The 15,582-nt window shown below is 45.4% G+C and overlaps 1 protein-coding gene across 4 annotated transcripts in view; it reads right to left on the bottom strand.

The window, feature by feature from the left end:
• Window positions 1-2,203: 2,203 nt before the first annotated feature.
• The window catches only part of LOC146183955 (abasic site processing protein HMCES-like), a 61,904-nt gene continuing 48,525 nt past the window's right edge, over window positions 2,204-15,582 (bottom strand). Inside the window, exon 8 of one of the 4 annotated variants that reach the window (XM_084609260.1) lies at window positions 2,204-2,562. In XM_084609260.1, the coding sequence (XP_084465386.1) occupies window positions 2,493-2,562 (70 nt within the window). In that variant the 3' untranslated portion in view covers window positions 2,204-2,492. The remainder of the gene's footprint in view (window positions 2,563-15,582) is intronic. The other 3 variants (XM_084609259.1, XM_084609262.1, XM_084609261.1) reach the window with 3 other exon arrangements.

The following is a 15,582-nucleotide window of genomic DNA, read 5'->3' as shown; positions in this document are numbered from 1 at the left end:
AAACTCAAGTTCATCATGGTTGGCAGCAAAGTCTTATTCATTGTAATAAATTTGTGGCTGTATCAGTACTTGTGCATGTTACTATTGGAATGATGTCTGAGATTGACATAGACGTGGTCAGAGGTAGGGCGATGAACACAACACAGACTTTTAACTAAGGTTTATTGGAAAACGGGAGCATTCATGCACATTTTCGTAACATGTGACTCAGCTGAAGTCAAAACGTCCTATACACATGTTTCAGTTTTCTCTCCTAACAGAGCATTGACAAAAAAAAAAGTAACAATAAACAAGAAATCACAAAAATCCAAAACACAAGTGAAGTATACACCATGAGCAAACACGTCTCACCGCTAAACAATCGATGAAGACAAATGAAAAAGCCAGGTTGAGCTGTATATGGGCTTCCGTTGTCAAAATGTAAAGTATGAATGAGCAGGATTACATCGTGCAGTTAGCCTTAAAAACCACCCGATATCAAACCAAAAACTAAGATACAAGAAAAGATATAACATACTAAGCGTTTTGAGTGAACCTATGCTACTTACAAGTTCTTTTTCACTGAGCATTATTGAAGATGCCCTGACGCACACGTCCTTTTTCTGTTTGATGGCTCTTGCCTCCAGAATCTCTCTTGTAATCTGCTTGTTGCTTCTACCAATAATCTGTTTTGTGAAGCCCAGTACTTAAAGTCTGGCTCCACAGGAGGGGGGTCTGTAGTGATTCGAGCACTGATGGAAAGGGAAATAAAGAGGGAAAGCGGCTGGTTGCCCACTTTGCAAATCGTTTTCTACAAAGGGGAGAAATCATTACTTTTCTCCATCTCTGGTTTTCGGAGGCTTGTTACTGGTTCTTGATAATACTCACTGTGAAACTGTCGAAACGCTAGAGAAGAAATCTTCCAATTACACCACTGACAAGAACAAAAAAATGGTTGCCTGCTTTGTATTCTTACAGTCCTTGTGCTTCAATTCAAGCTCAGGGGTGTCTCGGACCCCTCCTATATATATTTGGGAGGGGGGGGGGGGATCTCGGACACGCGAGACCCCTTCACTTTAAGCCCTGGTGAAGCCAGGGCATGCAACCTGTGCCCCTGCTGCAGTGCACAGCAACGTCGCACAACTGACAATTTTCTGGTTGAAAAGCCCGATAGGAGCCAATGCCTGCTTGCCTGGGACAGCACGGCCGTTTATAACTTCTCCTCCATCGAAACGCCGTCGCGGCAGGGTTTCGATCTCTAAACCTTGCGATCAACAGCCAATTGAGTGTCAAAGCCTCTCCATTGTGTCCTTGAAATGCTGAATCATAATTCAAACCCAATCTGCACTGAAACATAGTTTCACGAGTGCCAAAATCAACCTTGAATATGCACCAGCTGTTCCAGTTCGAACATGGCTACCATTGATGTGATGGAACATGTGACCTAGGGGTCAGCAGCCGAATTGCAGACGCTCTGCCACAGTGGTAGGATTCTCCAAGTAATGTTTCAAGCATTATTTATTCGCAACGAATTTGTTGCAGAGACTTTGCTGCAGGATTTATGGCCTCCTACCATGTGCTCCACCCAACAAAAGCTCTACTCTGAAAATGGTTGCTCATGTTGGCTAGTAAGCAGCTGATTTCGCAGTCCTGTGCACATGTAAGCGCAGTGCACGACAGGCAGGTGACCACTTACTAACAAAATACATGCAAAGCCATGACAGTGAAAGCACTACCAATCGGTGGTTCTTGCATGTAAACAGTTTCATAAATTTGACCTTTAATGAGATAGTCACTTTCACAAGCTTTAGCAGCACAGTATGTGGAACCACAGAATGCTCACTCAATTAATCAGTATGCTCAATGGGACACTGAGAGCAATATTACGACTTTGGCAATACTCGAGTAAATAGTTTGTGGACGTCTCCTTCACCAGAGAATGCAAGAGAAAGCCCTAACTCTGCACCGCACTATCTGCATCTGCTGAACGTTATTACAAGAAGTATAGTGAGTATACTGAGCAAGACTGCCAAATATGAAAGTTTTACTGTTATATCATGACCTTTGTATGACTAGTTACTGAAACATGGCTTCACGAAGAGGTAAGTGACCAAGATTACAGTGCCACTCTTATAGCATTGAGAGACGAGACAGTTCCTCTCGTGTGGGCGGTGTGACAGTCATTCTAAGCCATGATGCTCAAGCATCATTGCTCAAAAAGTCAAATGTATTTTGATGCAAGGACAATTTTATTTCCATAAAATAGATTCATGCTATCTGCAATTAAAGGAATGAGCGTCAACAATATAAAGAGTAAAATAAAATGAGATGGATGCTTTTTACAATGTGTATTGCATAAGATGAGCATATCACAGTACTTGTACCTGTAGCAAAACAAAAAATAAATGCAATAAAAGCCCCCAAACCATAACAGGTGCAAAAAAAGAACAAACATCAAAATTACCTGAACAAAAAGCATTTAATACAGCTTATAGTAAAAAAATTAAATGAAACTAGTTCTCTGAAGAGCCAGGCTCCATTGCTTCACCGTGCTGCATTTGTTGAGGTGAACTGCTTTGTGACCTGCACACAACCGCATGACACTGGTAAATATTTAGAAGAATCCCTCAAGGTCGAGTAGATTTCTAATAAGGAAGTAATTACTCAATGACATGGTATGGCTGCGCTTGGGTGGATGTCTATGAGTAATTACTCCCTTATTATACATGACACTGTTTCACTACAGGCATAGAGAGATTGGTAAAGAGAGGACACTCCGCGAAAACTGGCCCTAGGAAATGATGCGCAATTTGTTGCACTGCCTGAGATCAATAGATGACGCCACCAGTGCGGACGCGCACAGCGGCACCCCGCCGGAGTAGACGAGAGATAGCTGTTGAAGGGGCTGGCTGTGTGCGCGTGCCTCGTCTGTGGGGCACAGGCCGCATATTTTTCTCTCTTGGGCTTCTACGAGGAACAACTTCGGTTTAGAACGATGCCAAGGTGAGCAATGCTTTTTGCTCAACAATGCCGCATTTCAAGCAGATTAGGCTGACCACGCCGGCCGGTGCCAATTAAATATTGTAGCTCGTGAAACGGCGCGGTGCGTACGCCTTGTGGCCAGCCGGCTGTTCAGACACAGTTCGTGACTCTGCGGCAGTTTCCAACTATGGCGAGGTGTAATATTGCCGCGAAACCTTCAAAACAGTATTTGTTGTTTTTTAACAGCCGCCGGCATACAGGCTTATCACTCTGATTCTGGACCGCGTATCAGTTCCGTAATCTTTGTTTGTTAATGCTCGATGCCGCGAGTCACACCTTTATCAGTTTTGTTGTAGCACAAGATGCACCGAGATCTGTCTCGAAGGTTCCGGCCACTTGGGTGTCTTTCCACAATGTTCCAGCCCGTGCTGGTAGCTGTTTGCGACGTTATCTAGATTGTTCTGTGCAGCCTTTAAATTGAGCGTTGCCGAGTGTGACGAGCATTCTTTGTTCGACGATCGACGAGCACGTTTGTTTCTATCGCCGCCGCCGAGTTGCTTAGTTCTTTTGCGGGCGCAAGTCAGCCCGAATAAACAGTTTCTTTAGTGCAATTATCGACCCCTTCATTTGTGTCGTCGACCTCGTCACCACTACGTGACAATATGTTGTGTTCCTGAAAAACTGGCTTGCATTTCAAACAGTTCAGCTCAGTACGCTGGGCAAAGTGGCATGTGAAGACACCAAGGCACGCTGTCGCGCCAACATGGTGTGTTCGCCGGCCGGTGCGGCCGGGGCTGCTTAGTGAAGCATTTAGCAAGGCAACGGTAAGGTGAGAAATATTTCATTCTTGTCAAACTGCGCAGCATTTCAGGCAGTTTAGCTTAGCACAGCGGTCTGTGCCTCACAAAGTCATGTGTGAGGGCAAGCCAACATGGCGTGCCTGCCAGCCGCGGTGAGGCCAGGCTGCGTTGGCCACGCCTCGTGCGGTTTCACAAATAGCTAGTTTTGCGTGGTGTCGCATTGCATTTAATGGAATAACGCTAAAGTGAGAAATGTTTTATAGCACTGCAAGCTTCATTGCTTCAGCTGTTCAGTGCTTTTGAGGAACATTGTTAGTTTTTGGCTGTTACTTCACTCATTGTAGAAATGCATTTTCAGATAGGTTCGGTTAGCCTGCATTTGTTGACCTGAAGGTTGCAAGAGTAGCTTCCGTAGCAATTTTACGAATGACAGCTTTCCTGTTCTGGACCGTAACTGCTGTTCACCAAGCTTCAGTATGCACCCACATGCAGAGATGTGTGCGTGGTGCAGTAGCCTTACAGTTCGTTGCAACCTTCTGCGTCATGTTCATTCCTTTTCAAATAGCACTGCATGAACTCATTGACTACAGCCGAAGCCTGGCAAATGCAACGAGTGAACGGTGTGGCCTTCCTCCAAGCATCAGTACTCGTGTCTGTCTTGAACAATACAAGTTACTCTTGCTAAGGTAGCCGCGACTGCGATTGTGTACTTTATGTATAACGCCTGTTTTGTTACAGAGCATCTGCCATAATTTTTGTCTTTACCTAAGTGTTGTTTCTCACCTTGTGTATTTTTATTTTTCTGTACTGTGCTCATCGCCTAATGTGTGCCAACTTTTTGTCAATGTCTCCGTCTACATTAGTTGCATCTCTTAATGTGTTTCATATGCAGCAGTATAAATGCTCATTTCACAAAGCACTTGGCATTTTTTCTGCAATACTGTTTTGCAAAGGCTGTGGTGCAGCTGCATTGATGCCCAGTTTAGAGCACTGGTAATCTATTTATCATGTTGTTATGCATGCTGAAAATAAATACAAATACTAGCAGACCATATAAAACTAAAATGATGCGTCAAAAAGGCAGGGCAGGGCGCAGCACATGCTAGCATTCAAAATGCGCGCCTTTCACCAAGACTGGAAGTAGCTGCCACCTGCCGCTTGGTGCGTTACAGTCAAATGGGCCGCTGGGTCCTATGGGAGTGTCCGCTCTTTACCAATCTCTTTCTCTATGCTACAGGTTGAACACAGCACTTTTTCCGTCAGAGATGCCACAATGGACTGGACTACAAGACAAGTGTGATGCAAGTATTTTCAAGCAATGGCTGAGTCAGCTACAGTTCAACCATTCTGCCCTAGTTTCCATCCCAAATCCCAGCTTAAAAATGCCTTTATAATGGATTACAAATTTGCTCACTCAATCACATCTGTTACACCAGGCTAGCAAAAACTATGAAGCAATTTTGGGTCAGTAGGATTAAACTATCTCACTCCAACTTCACCCCCTTTTTTGTCTATCCAACTCTTCAATGGCTGAGGACATCAAGCCTCCCCATTTTCTGATCTTGGAACAAAAATGACGAGAGAACACAAGGTTCAATATCAGAACAGCTAGAAAGATAATAATGAGTGCAAATGTTATTACAGAGACCTTTAACAATCCGTATTATGTTTCATTATAGATATTTCCTCTAAAGATTTTGAAGGTCGACCAAACTCAAAGGAGCAGTCCGCCAGCAATATGGGTCATTTGATGCCAAGCATACCAGAATTTGTGCTCAATCCCCTCCAATCTTCTCAATAATATTTGTGGCTCTTCATTAAACTGGCTAAAGTAATTACCTTCAATAACTACGGCGAAAAAAATTCCTGGCCATCTGACACTTCTTCGAATTCCTTAGAGGAGCACAAAAGTTGGTCTCACTAAAAAATGACACAAAATCAAATATTCTATTTTTGTGCTTTGTGCACAGATAATGAATGTGCATGTGCAGATAATGAATAAGCAGATAATGAATGTGGTTTTTATTCACATAGCAATCAGATCTTTAGTGCAAAGTTGTTGAGCTGTTTTATTTCATCATTTTCCCCAAAAATAACACCGCTTTTGCAGTTTATTCTAATACTCTCACGCGACAATGGCGAGCAAAATCACGTTTCACTACTTCTGTATAATGTGTACTATCTTACAAAATGGTTTAAACTATAATGCAACACAACACAACATATAGGCTGAGCGTAAACTGTGGTACGTTCGGCATGGAAAGACCCTTATGAAGCAGCAAATGGTCTACTGCGCTAGCCATGCTTCAAAGCTGATCGTTCCTGCTACACTAAGGTATAATCAGGTATAATCAGCCCAAAGGTATAATCAGCCAAAAAACCAAAGGATGGTTACCACTGTGTGATGGAACTCAGAGACGGGTGATTATAATTGCAAATATAATATTGCTTGTCTTCTAGTCTGAAGGGGGCATTTGACACCAGTTTACAGCCACTTGCGACATTAAATTTTTAAAGGGGCAATGACAGGGTCGTCCCATGTATTGCCGTTTTATACTTCTGTGAATAAAATACAGGTCTACGATTCTACTTGCAAAGTTTCAGTGCCTAGCGCGTGCTGCATATTACAAAAACAATTGCGATAAAAATTGGAATCTGTAAGCTCCTCCCATCGAGAACAACCACTATTTTCAAATCCTGCTGGTGTGACGTCACAAGAGAATACGCGGCGGAGCATCGTCTGCAATGCAGGCTGCAATATCAAAGGACACGTCTCTTTCGTTTGTGGACGACTGACACAGTGGTCGTCCCTCTTGCAGAAGTGTTTGATAAAGATGTTATGCACAAAAGCAATATAGGGTAAGGCACCTTTTCTTCAGCATAAGGCACGGTCACAGTCAGTGGGCTACACTGTTAAATTATTAGGGTCCTTAGCTTATTAATGCATTGATCTGTCATTATACACCGGCAATGACGCCAGCACGACCAACGGTTTCCTACCACCGTAGTGTGAGGTTTTCGGCCCCGTGACTCCGATGGAACTCATCAGCGGACGGCCATCCAATCTATTGGTCGGATCGGAGGCAGAGAGAGCTTGACATCCAATGACAACGGCCTGAACAGCTGCGCTTGTCAGTAGCGTAACCATGTTAGAAAAAAGAAAACAAGCAGCTACATGTTCCCCCTTCTCATCAGCAATGACCTAGGCCAGAAATGTTAGTGGCGCCGAACTGCCGGCCCATTCGCGACGAGTAGGCCTAGCACGAGTACGTGGGGTTCAGGTCTAGAGTTTTGGCGATTACGGAGCGCACATTCACAAGTTTTAGTGGTTGCATGTGGCCATCGAGTCTAGTTCTGGCAGTAGTGACCCCAAAGCGACGACTGCTTGCATCACAAAGCGCGTACACATTGAACAGGAAGCGGCGACGTGACCCTGTCTGGCGAGCGCAGGCGGGCTGCCGGTACCGGTTGTTGGTACCCAGCGCAGGCAGGGGACGTAGCATCCAGGGCGCTTCTTGCAGCATAGTTGTAGTTTGTGAACAAATAAAGTTGCAGCTGGTGCGAACAGAAGTGGATAGTTTTAGTGCTGCTAGCTCAGCTTGCATTTTATCCCGTGCAAACGAGCAGTATACATCCAGTCATTACGAAATAAATGTAAGCAAACATACTGGGAGCACTGTCATAATCCGCGAATCGGCGCATCCCTGCAAGAGAGAGCTTAGGGCTCGCACAGTAAATACTGAATGATGCATATTTACGTTGAAGCAGTCACGAGTCGTTTGCTGGACAAGCACTAGAATGACGCAAGTTTAGGCAATCGACAGTCGGGCACGTGGCTGCGGGAGAGACGAGACGGCGGCGGATGGGAAGCTGTTTTTTGCTGCGGGTAGTGAAGCGCATTTGAATCACGTTGGGTTTTGCAATGATGGGACTGAAGCAGCGGTTGCGACGGCGCATGCTTTCGTGCACTGGACATGGCCAAACTAAACATAGTTTTGCAGATATGCTTTACGAGCTGAAAATAATTAAGTTTGACTAGCACGCGCATATAACAACAAGTCAAAAGGTATACCGCTTCGCTCAAGAATTGTGCCTGCTCCTCTAATGTCGCATGGTATGCTGTCACGTCAACGTATGCTTGTTTAGGTTTTCCTCTTAGTTTTTGGACCAAAACAGCGAAAGAGTGCACGCAGCAGAAGGTTGTGTTGCACAATGATGAGCGGAACCCTGTTCCTAGTTTCAGATCTGCTTTTTAGCCCTTTCTCAATGTCATAAATCACAGAAATTGAGAAGTACAAGATCGCAAAAACTTGTGTAAGTACCCATTTTTGGGCTGTCATAGCACGATGATTTCAAGCACACAATACCGCTAACATTCCACTGTGCACTGCACACAAGTGGACTAACTAACCCTAAACATATACAGTCGAACCCAGTTATATCGAACCCGGTTATATCGAACCCGGATATATCGAATTTTGGTTATATCGAACTCACGAAATATCCCCTTGAAGATCCCATGTAAAAGTATAGGAAAGCCGCGTCATATATCGAACTCAATTTCACCAGTAGTTCGATATATCGAACTCCGCACCACGCACTGGAAAGTGTGCCTTCCCTAAAGACGATCGCATCACCCTTGGCCGTTTGCCGCGTGACGTTTTCAAGCCACGCACGGAAGGAATGAGAGGGGACAGTTCGGCGACGGCTGGTCTGGGCAGCGCCGCTCCCATTCCCCAAAGGCGCGCGCATCTGCAGTTTCCCGCGCGCCAACACATGACGTTTGCAAGCCATGTGCGTGGGTGTGCCAATCATTTTGCTGAGCTATCTATCTCTCTCCTTCAGCACGCGCAACGCATGCGCCAAGCAAGCTCAGCCCGTTTTCAAACAGACGTCGGACGCTTTCTCCTGCGTGTGTTGCAAACCCTCTGCGTGCGGCGGCGGACGTGACTATGGCGCCTGCGGATGAAGTGGCAGCTCTCTCTCTCTCTCTCTTTTTTTTTTTTTTGCGAGTCATCCTTTTTTATCGTTGTGCTGTACGCGCGGCGTAGCGTAAGATATGGCGGCTGCGGACGTTAAGAAGCAGCAAGTGTTTTTTTTGTTTGTTTTTTTTTGCAGGGATGTTTTTTTTTTTATCGTTTATCCTTGCATGTATGAATCGGCGAAAGCACGCGATCAGCTGCTGCGATCAGCTGCTGCGATCATGACGCCCGCCCCAAGAGCGGCGTGATAAATCAAACCATGCTTGTGCAATCGAGCCATCACGGGCACTCTGCCAAGTTCGATCCCCGCCACCGCAGGAGCTGTCAAGATCAACGCGCCCTGACGTTATCGCTGCGCAACATGTTGGCACGCTGCCAATGAGCTGTGGATGAGACGACCGAAACAGACTGATGCGCTTTATCGACATGCAAGCGAAAATGCTCGCGATTTCTGCCGCCGCAGCGACACAGAAACCTTGTTTTGAGCTGCCGCGGTGGCTGGAGCGGCGAGAGGGACGCAGTTCCAACAAGTTAGAAAATTTTCGCTCTGTCGCTGCCGCTCGTCGCTGAGATCGCTCAGTCGCTTGCATGTGAGTGAGCGAGCCTTAACGCATTTTTTTTTTTTTCAAATTCTCGGGTGCAAAAGTGGAGGGTGCGTTCATTATGCGAGTGGGTTGATTACGCGACAAATACGGTATCGTTTTTTCGCATCGTAAGTGCCGTCACAAGCCGATTTTTGTATATCGAATTATCGATATATCGAACTATTTCGCGATCCCCTTCGAGTTCGATATATCCGGGTTCGACTGTACGCAAGGAGCTGCAACATCGAACATGAAATGCAAACGGCCACGGGCACTTTGTATCCGGCATGATTTGGCTTCGATCGGTTGCTTAGCAAATGATGCCAATGCAGGCATGGAAGCATTTTCTAGCTTTTTGGAGCAGGCTCAGAAGCAACAAAAATCTTTATTTTGGAGCAGCTATGGCACAGCGAAATTCCAATTACGGAGCATTTTTGGAGCAATTTATGGGCTATTTTAGAGACCTTTGAAGCAGGCCGACAGCATTAAATGCTACTAAGTATATTTTTCCTGTTCACAGCTACAGCAGGTTCAATTCGATTTGGCCTCCAACCTAAGTTCCAATTATCGAATGTACTAAAAACAAATTACTGAAAACAGTTTGCATTACAGCCCAAGTGAAAAACGACAGTTTTTTCCCAGCTTCAAGCGCTTGACTTCACACACAGTCGGGAAGGTTCAAGAATTCTTCCTGAACCGTAAAATCCTCCCTATCCTTTACGCAAAGCGGTATTGATGCCTCTGCACAAAATGGCCCCGTCGCATTTTAAGGATGCTTCACCGCACAGCTGCACAGTGAAGTATTGCGGCGAAGCTCGCAGTACGGTGAAACTGCGAGTGACAAGCTGTCAGTCAAATGTGGATTCGCATGTGGGACATATGGGTACGCATTAGGACGTGAAGCCCTCCCAAAATAAAATATGAACAGTAAAGCCCCAAGCAGCGTCTGATGCGCGCGTCCAGTCGCAGCTGCGGGATGGCATGAAGTAGAAGTGAATACAAAACTATGCAATTAAGCATTAATTAGGAAATGGTTCATTACAAGTCGTCGTCATGGCTGCCAAAGCACGTGCAATGTGCACAGGCACGAGTGTTACATGCAATTCAGGCTCGCTGAGGCCTATTTCATTGACCACTGGCAAAGTGTGTCGAACCTAAATGTGTCCCGTGCCGCTGGAGTGTTTTTCAAGCCTACCTTTCTACTTTTCCTATCTATGTCATCAATCATTATTTGCACTTCATCCCCGAGTTACTTAGCAAGGCAATGCTATCAGCAAATCGCAGATTACTGAGGTATTCTCCATCCACCCTTATCTCTAACTGCTCCCATTCCAAGTCTCTAAATGCTTCCTCTATAAGCAAGCTGTGAAGAATACTGGGGAGACCGTGTCTCCTTGCCTAACACCTTTCTTTATGCAAATTTTGTTACTTTCTTTATGCAGAACTATGGTTGCCGTGCAGCCACTATATATATCTTCCAGCACTTTCATGTACGGCTTGTCTACTCCGTGATTTCGCAATGCCTGCATCACCGCCGAGGTTTCTATGGAGTCAAATGCTTTTTCGTAATCAATGAATGCTATGTATAAGGGCTGGTTATATTCCAAGCATTCTTCTATCACCTGGTGAATGGTATGAATATGATCGATAGCAGACATTTTAGTCAACCCCCGACAAAGTGAATGAAACTAAACTACGATGACCCAGTCGCTTCAGCAGGGTGACTATGTAGGATGCTACCGGCGCCGGGATGCCTGTCTTCGAGACGTTTTTGACGTTTTCCTTACAATGGCGAAAAACGCAACACAATAACAACCCTTTGGTTTTTGCCAACAGCGGCCAGGGGAATTTCACTGCTGCGGCGCTGCTGTCCAAAATCAAACTATCCACATTTAACGATCACTGGTTCCTAACAACCTGCGTCATTCATCAGTAGCCGAAGCATACCATTCCTGCGGCAGTTTTCTTTCTCTCCATGAGACAAAATGCGAGGAAATACCCAACGGCTTTCCATGCAGACGGGGACATCTCACCATGGAAACCTTTGTCTTCTTAGTTCTACAGCTACTCTGAGCAATTCCTACTTCAGTTATCTCCTCTAGCGAGTGCGCAGTCTTAAGCTCCTGAAGCAGAATCACGTATGAGGATAGAAGCATTGACATATCTGCTGTTGGAGGCAGATTCGGTTCCACAATGGCCGCTGTGGCCCCGCCAGGGACAAACAGCTGTGCGAGATAGAGTGGTACTATATTGCCGCGAAACCTTCAAAACTGTATTTGTTGTTTTTTAACAGCCGCCGGAATACGGCCTTATCACTCTGATTCTGGATCACTTATCAATTCTGTATTCTGTGTTTGTTAATGCTCGATGTCGCGAGTCGCACCTTTATTAGTTCCGTTGTAGCGCAAGACGCACCGAGATCTGTCTCAAAGGTTCCAGCCACTCATATGTCTTTCTACAATGCTCCAGCTTGGGCTGGTAGCAGTTTGCGACGTTATCTAGATTGTTCTGAGCAGCCTTTAAATTGAGCGTTGACGAGTGCGACGGGCATTCTTTGTTCGACGATCGACGAGCATGTTTGTTGCTATCGCCGCCGCCGAGTTGCTTAGTTCTTTTGCGGGCGCAAGTCAGCCTAATAAAGAGTTTCTTCATTGCAATCACCGACTCTTCATTTGTTTCATCGACCTTGTCACCACCACGTGACAATATGCTTTAAAAAAAAGGGGGGGGGGGGGGGGGGGGACAGCAACCCCCCGTTATAGTGTTCTAAAATTGAGAAGTGTGCCGTCTGCCGCCGGCGAGCTGGTCGTTTCAGCGATGACAGGAGAGAGGGCGCTGTGTGCAGGAGGAGCGCAGTGAGCACGGAGCAGACAGCTGGGTGAACCGCCTTCGTCCCCGCTAGTTCAATCGGACTCCGAAGGCGCGTAGCAATAAATTGTGTCGCTTTAGCTCCCACACGCTTGTCTAAATGTATTAAAACGGTTATGTTCATGAACAAAACAACTAGTTCCCTATAAAATAAGCGGCCGTCGTCAGGGAACGGCAATACAAGTACAGGCAATGTAAGATACAGATTGCCGACGAACTGACAAGCAACGGCAAGATATATTTCCTGAACGTATTGGGTGCTTTATTTCTCGAACACTAGCGGGAGGTTCAATGACGAATGTCTAACGTATTTCTATGATCATGTAAATTCTTAATATTGGATGCACCGGTTTATGCGGGCTAGGCTGAAGTCTTCCATCGACGCTCGCACGTACTGAAAACGCAGTGAATGGTGTTTTAGGCTAGGCTAGCATACTTTTTGCGCCACATGTAAATAGAGGTATGCGAAGATTGCTTGAAGACAGAAATTATGCCAGCGCTTACTGATGACTTTATTTAAATGTGGGCAAATACATATAAACTGGCAGTCCTACTCAAAACGAAATGAATGAATGAGAGCACATAACAATGAACGAAACCACATAATGGACGATGTGAAAAAAAAAATTCCGACTTAGAGCAAGGATATGGTACAAACGTATAAAACTGTACAGAACTATATGAAAATATTAATGAACTGTACTAGGCCGTGAATAAATTAAGCTGCTAAATTTGAAAGCACACAAGAGAAAGGTAGAATGATTAAAGTCCTCAAACACGATTACTTGCACCTCTTCAGCTTTAGGTGCTTTACCTGCTCTGCTTTAGAGGTCTGCTCTTGGTTTAGCGACTTGGCATAAAAATGCAATCGCATGAGGACGTAGAACTTCACTATGTTGTGTCATTTCTTTGTCATGAATAGAGCAACCAAACTTGGAAACCTCTGCGCTTTGCAAAAACAAATCAAATTCACGCATGCTATTTGCGTTAATCTTTCTTGAACAAAAAAAAGCGTGAAATACTCTTCCAGCGTGTGCACAAGCTTTGCAAGCTCCGAGGACAGATAAAGAAGACGTCCGTGGTCGAAGTTTGAGATAAATTGATTTTCTTCTTTTTGTGCCGCGCACGATTTGCTTGAAATGAGATAAGCGGAGCAAATACTGCATTTTGACTTCTTCATGAACTTTCTAGCAACATATCCTGCAATATAAGCTAAGAGACGGCTAGAACTGTGCCTAGTGACGTATCTGTGGTCATCTGAAGGAAGGGAATTCAAATTAGCTTCGACGTCCTCAAGTCTTCCCTCGTCAACCAAACGGTCAAGCTCATCAATAGGATTTGAAAGAAGATGGGTAGGTTTCTCACTTGTACGGCTAATTCCAAGTAAGGCATTTACAATTTCAGCATTACAATTTCTGTCTTTGGGGGCTTCGCTAAGTTGTAAAATGCCAGGGCATTAACTGTCACTAAAAATTGAGCCGGCGTGGGATGATCGTTGCAGCCATTAAATTGCCTCACGAAGCCGAAGAGGTTTTCTAGTTTGTCTTGGCGTAGTCTCGATGTGATAATGTATGTAAAACCGAATAGGGAAGGCAGCAGAAAGAGCGCGCAATGAGCAAGAAGAAAGAACGAAAGGAAGGAAAAGAGCATTCAGTAAAAGAAAGGAGGGGGGGGGGGGGCGAAAGTCATACGAGACGGACAGAACCGTTACTGTGCTCTCTGCAAACATGCGTTTTCCTGCTTGACCAATCATCGCTCTTCGCTCAACAACACGCCATAGTACAACAGTCAAAGAAGCAACGCGATGCAACAAAATTCACGCAGGAAACGAGCCGCAGAAGCAGACGCCCCAAGCGTTTCCTTTGCGGCGCGCGCACTTGTGATGCGCTCCTACGGCTGACATCGCCACCTACGCTTTTCATCGCTCCGGCGACCACGTTGTTCCCATTGCCGCGCGCCGAAGACGGCACACTTCCCAATTCTAGAACACTATACCCCCGTTACCATTTACCACAGGTTTTGCGAAAAAGCACGCCGTCATTTTGTCTTTTTTCTTTTTGCCCACTTTGTTGGGACGCAGCCAGAGGAGGAGAGCAAGAACCGCACGCGCGTCAACACGTGCTGGAATGTAGTGCGGAGCAGACAACATGGGTTTCAATGCAGCATGGAGCAGACGATGCAGCCGCACTGCGCGGAGGTTTTACAGAGGTCTCCATTGAGGGCGCTGACGCACAGAGTGGTGCAGCGGCCCCTGGCCCAGGTTGTCTCCCATATAAAAAGATTAACAGTCTTACTTTTTTTCTGTCGGTTGAATTCAAACTGTTCAGAACAACCATCTAGTTGGATAAAATGACGCCGTCCATGATGTAATAGAGACCCTATGATTGTTGCCCCACGATGAGCAGTGCGGTCTAGCAGCAGCCGAAATGAAAGCATGAAAACTACCGCCGACCTCTGTGTCGGGCCGTTGTCAACATAGTTTCGCTTGCACTAGCCATGGATCGTTTCTGAATCCGACATCGATCAAAGTTCTCGCAGCGTCTGCTGGCTTGCACTTAAGAGGCCTCAACAAGAGTGGACGAACATGATCTTTTGAAGAGTACTTGACCGTTTCAGCTGCACGTCAAAAATAAAACTATGCGTGCACGCCTGCGCCGAAACATCACCGAAACTAAAAACAAGGCCACCAGTTGCGCCGCCAAGTATGTTTCTCCTCGACTTGTCCCATTTAGGTTGCCTTTTTGCCGTCGTCTCCAAGTGATAAAAGCATGTTATTATGTTGGAGGCGAAACCCACTACTCGATTCAAACATGCAACGTAATTAAAATTTTGTCAACCACTGAGATTTATTGCGCGTCACATGACTCGCAGTTGCGAGAGCTTTGGCCGTTTCGGTTATAGCGGCAATACCTGTATCTCTATACTTGCTCTTTTCTGCCTTAGTAGAACTTTGTTTTCAGTAAAAGTGGTCTCTTTGTGATCAGGAACTGGGATTCTATCTATACAAGCCCCCTACACTTTTCAGTTCAGTGTCCCATAAGAAAAAAATGCATGCACGTGCATAAACTTCACAGGCATGCAAGTTCTTAGGCGTGCAGAGCACGGCTTAGGAAATTTGTAGTGATTTGAAGCATGTGGCCTGTGTATTATAGATTTGAGCTTTAATCATGCCCATTTAGAAATGAAACCTCGTCATCGGCATATAAATGTTAACAAACATGGCCCTGACTAATGTACAATGCGCACAAGGTGATGTGGTGATTCACATCACAGAAACGGCATGCAGGAACTGACTGCCCAATAGTCATTGCCCATTTACAACAGCTGCTCGGAGGTGTGGACAAATAATTTTTTACGCCCTTGTATCCTTTTAAATGAGTGCCACTC

The sequence above is a fragment of the Amblyomma maculatum genome, chromosome 7, assembly GCF_055883805.1.
Source record: "Amblyomma maculatum isolate TAMU_Amacu chromosome 7, ASM5588380v1, whole genome shotgun sequence".
Classification (NCBI taxonomy): Eukaryota; Metazoa; Arthropoda; class Arachnida; order Ixodida; family Ixodidae; genus Amblyomma; species Amblyomma maculatum.
Note: the sequence above shows the minus strand (reverse complement) of the source record. Positions and strands in the feature narration are given on the sequence as shown.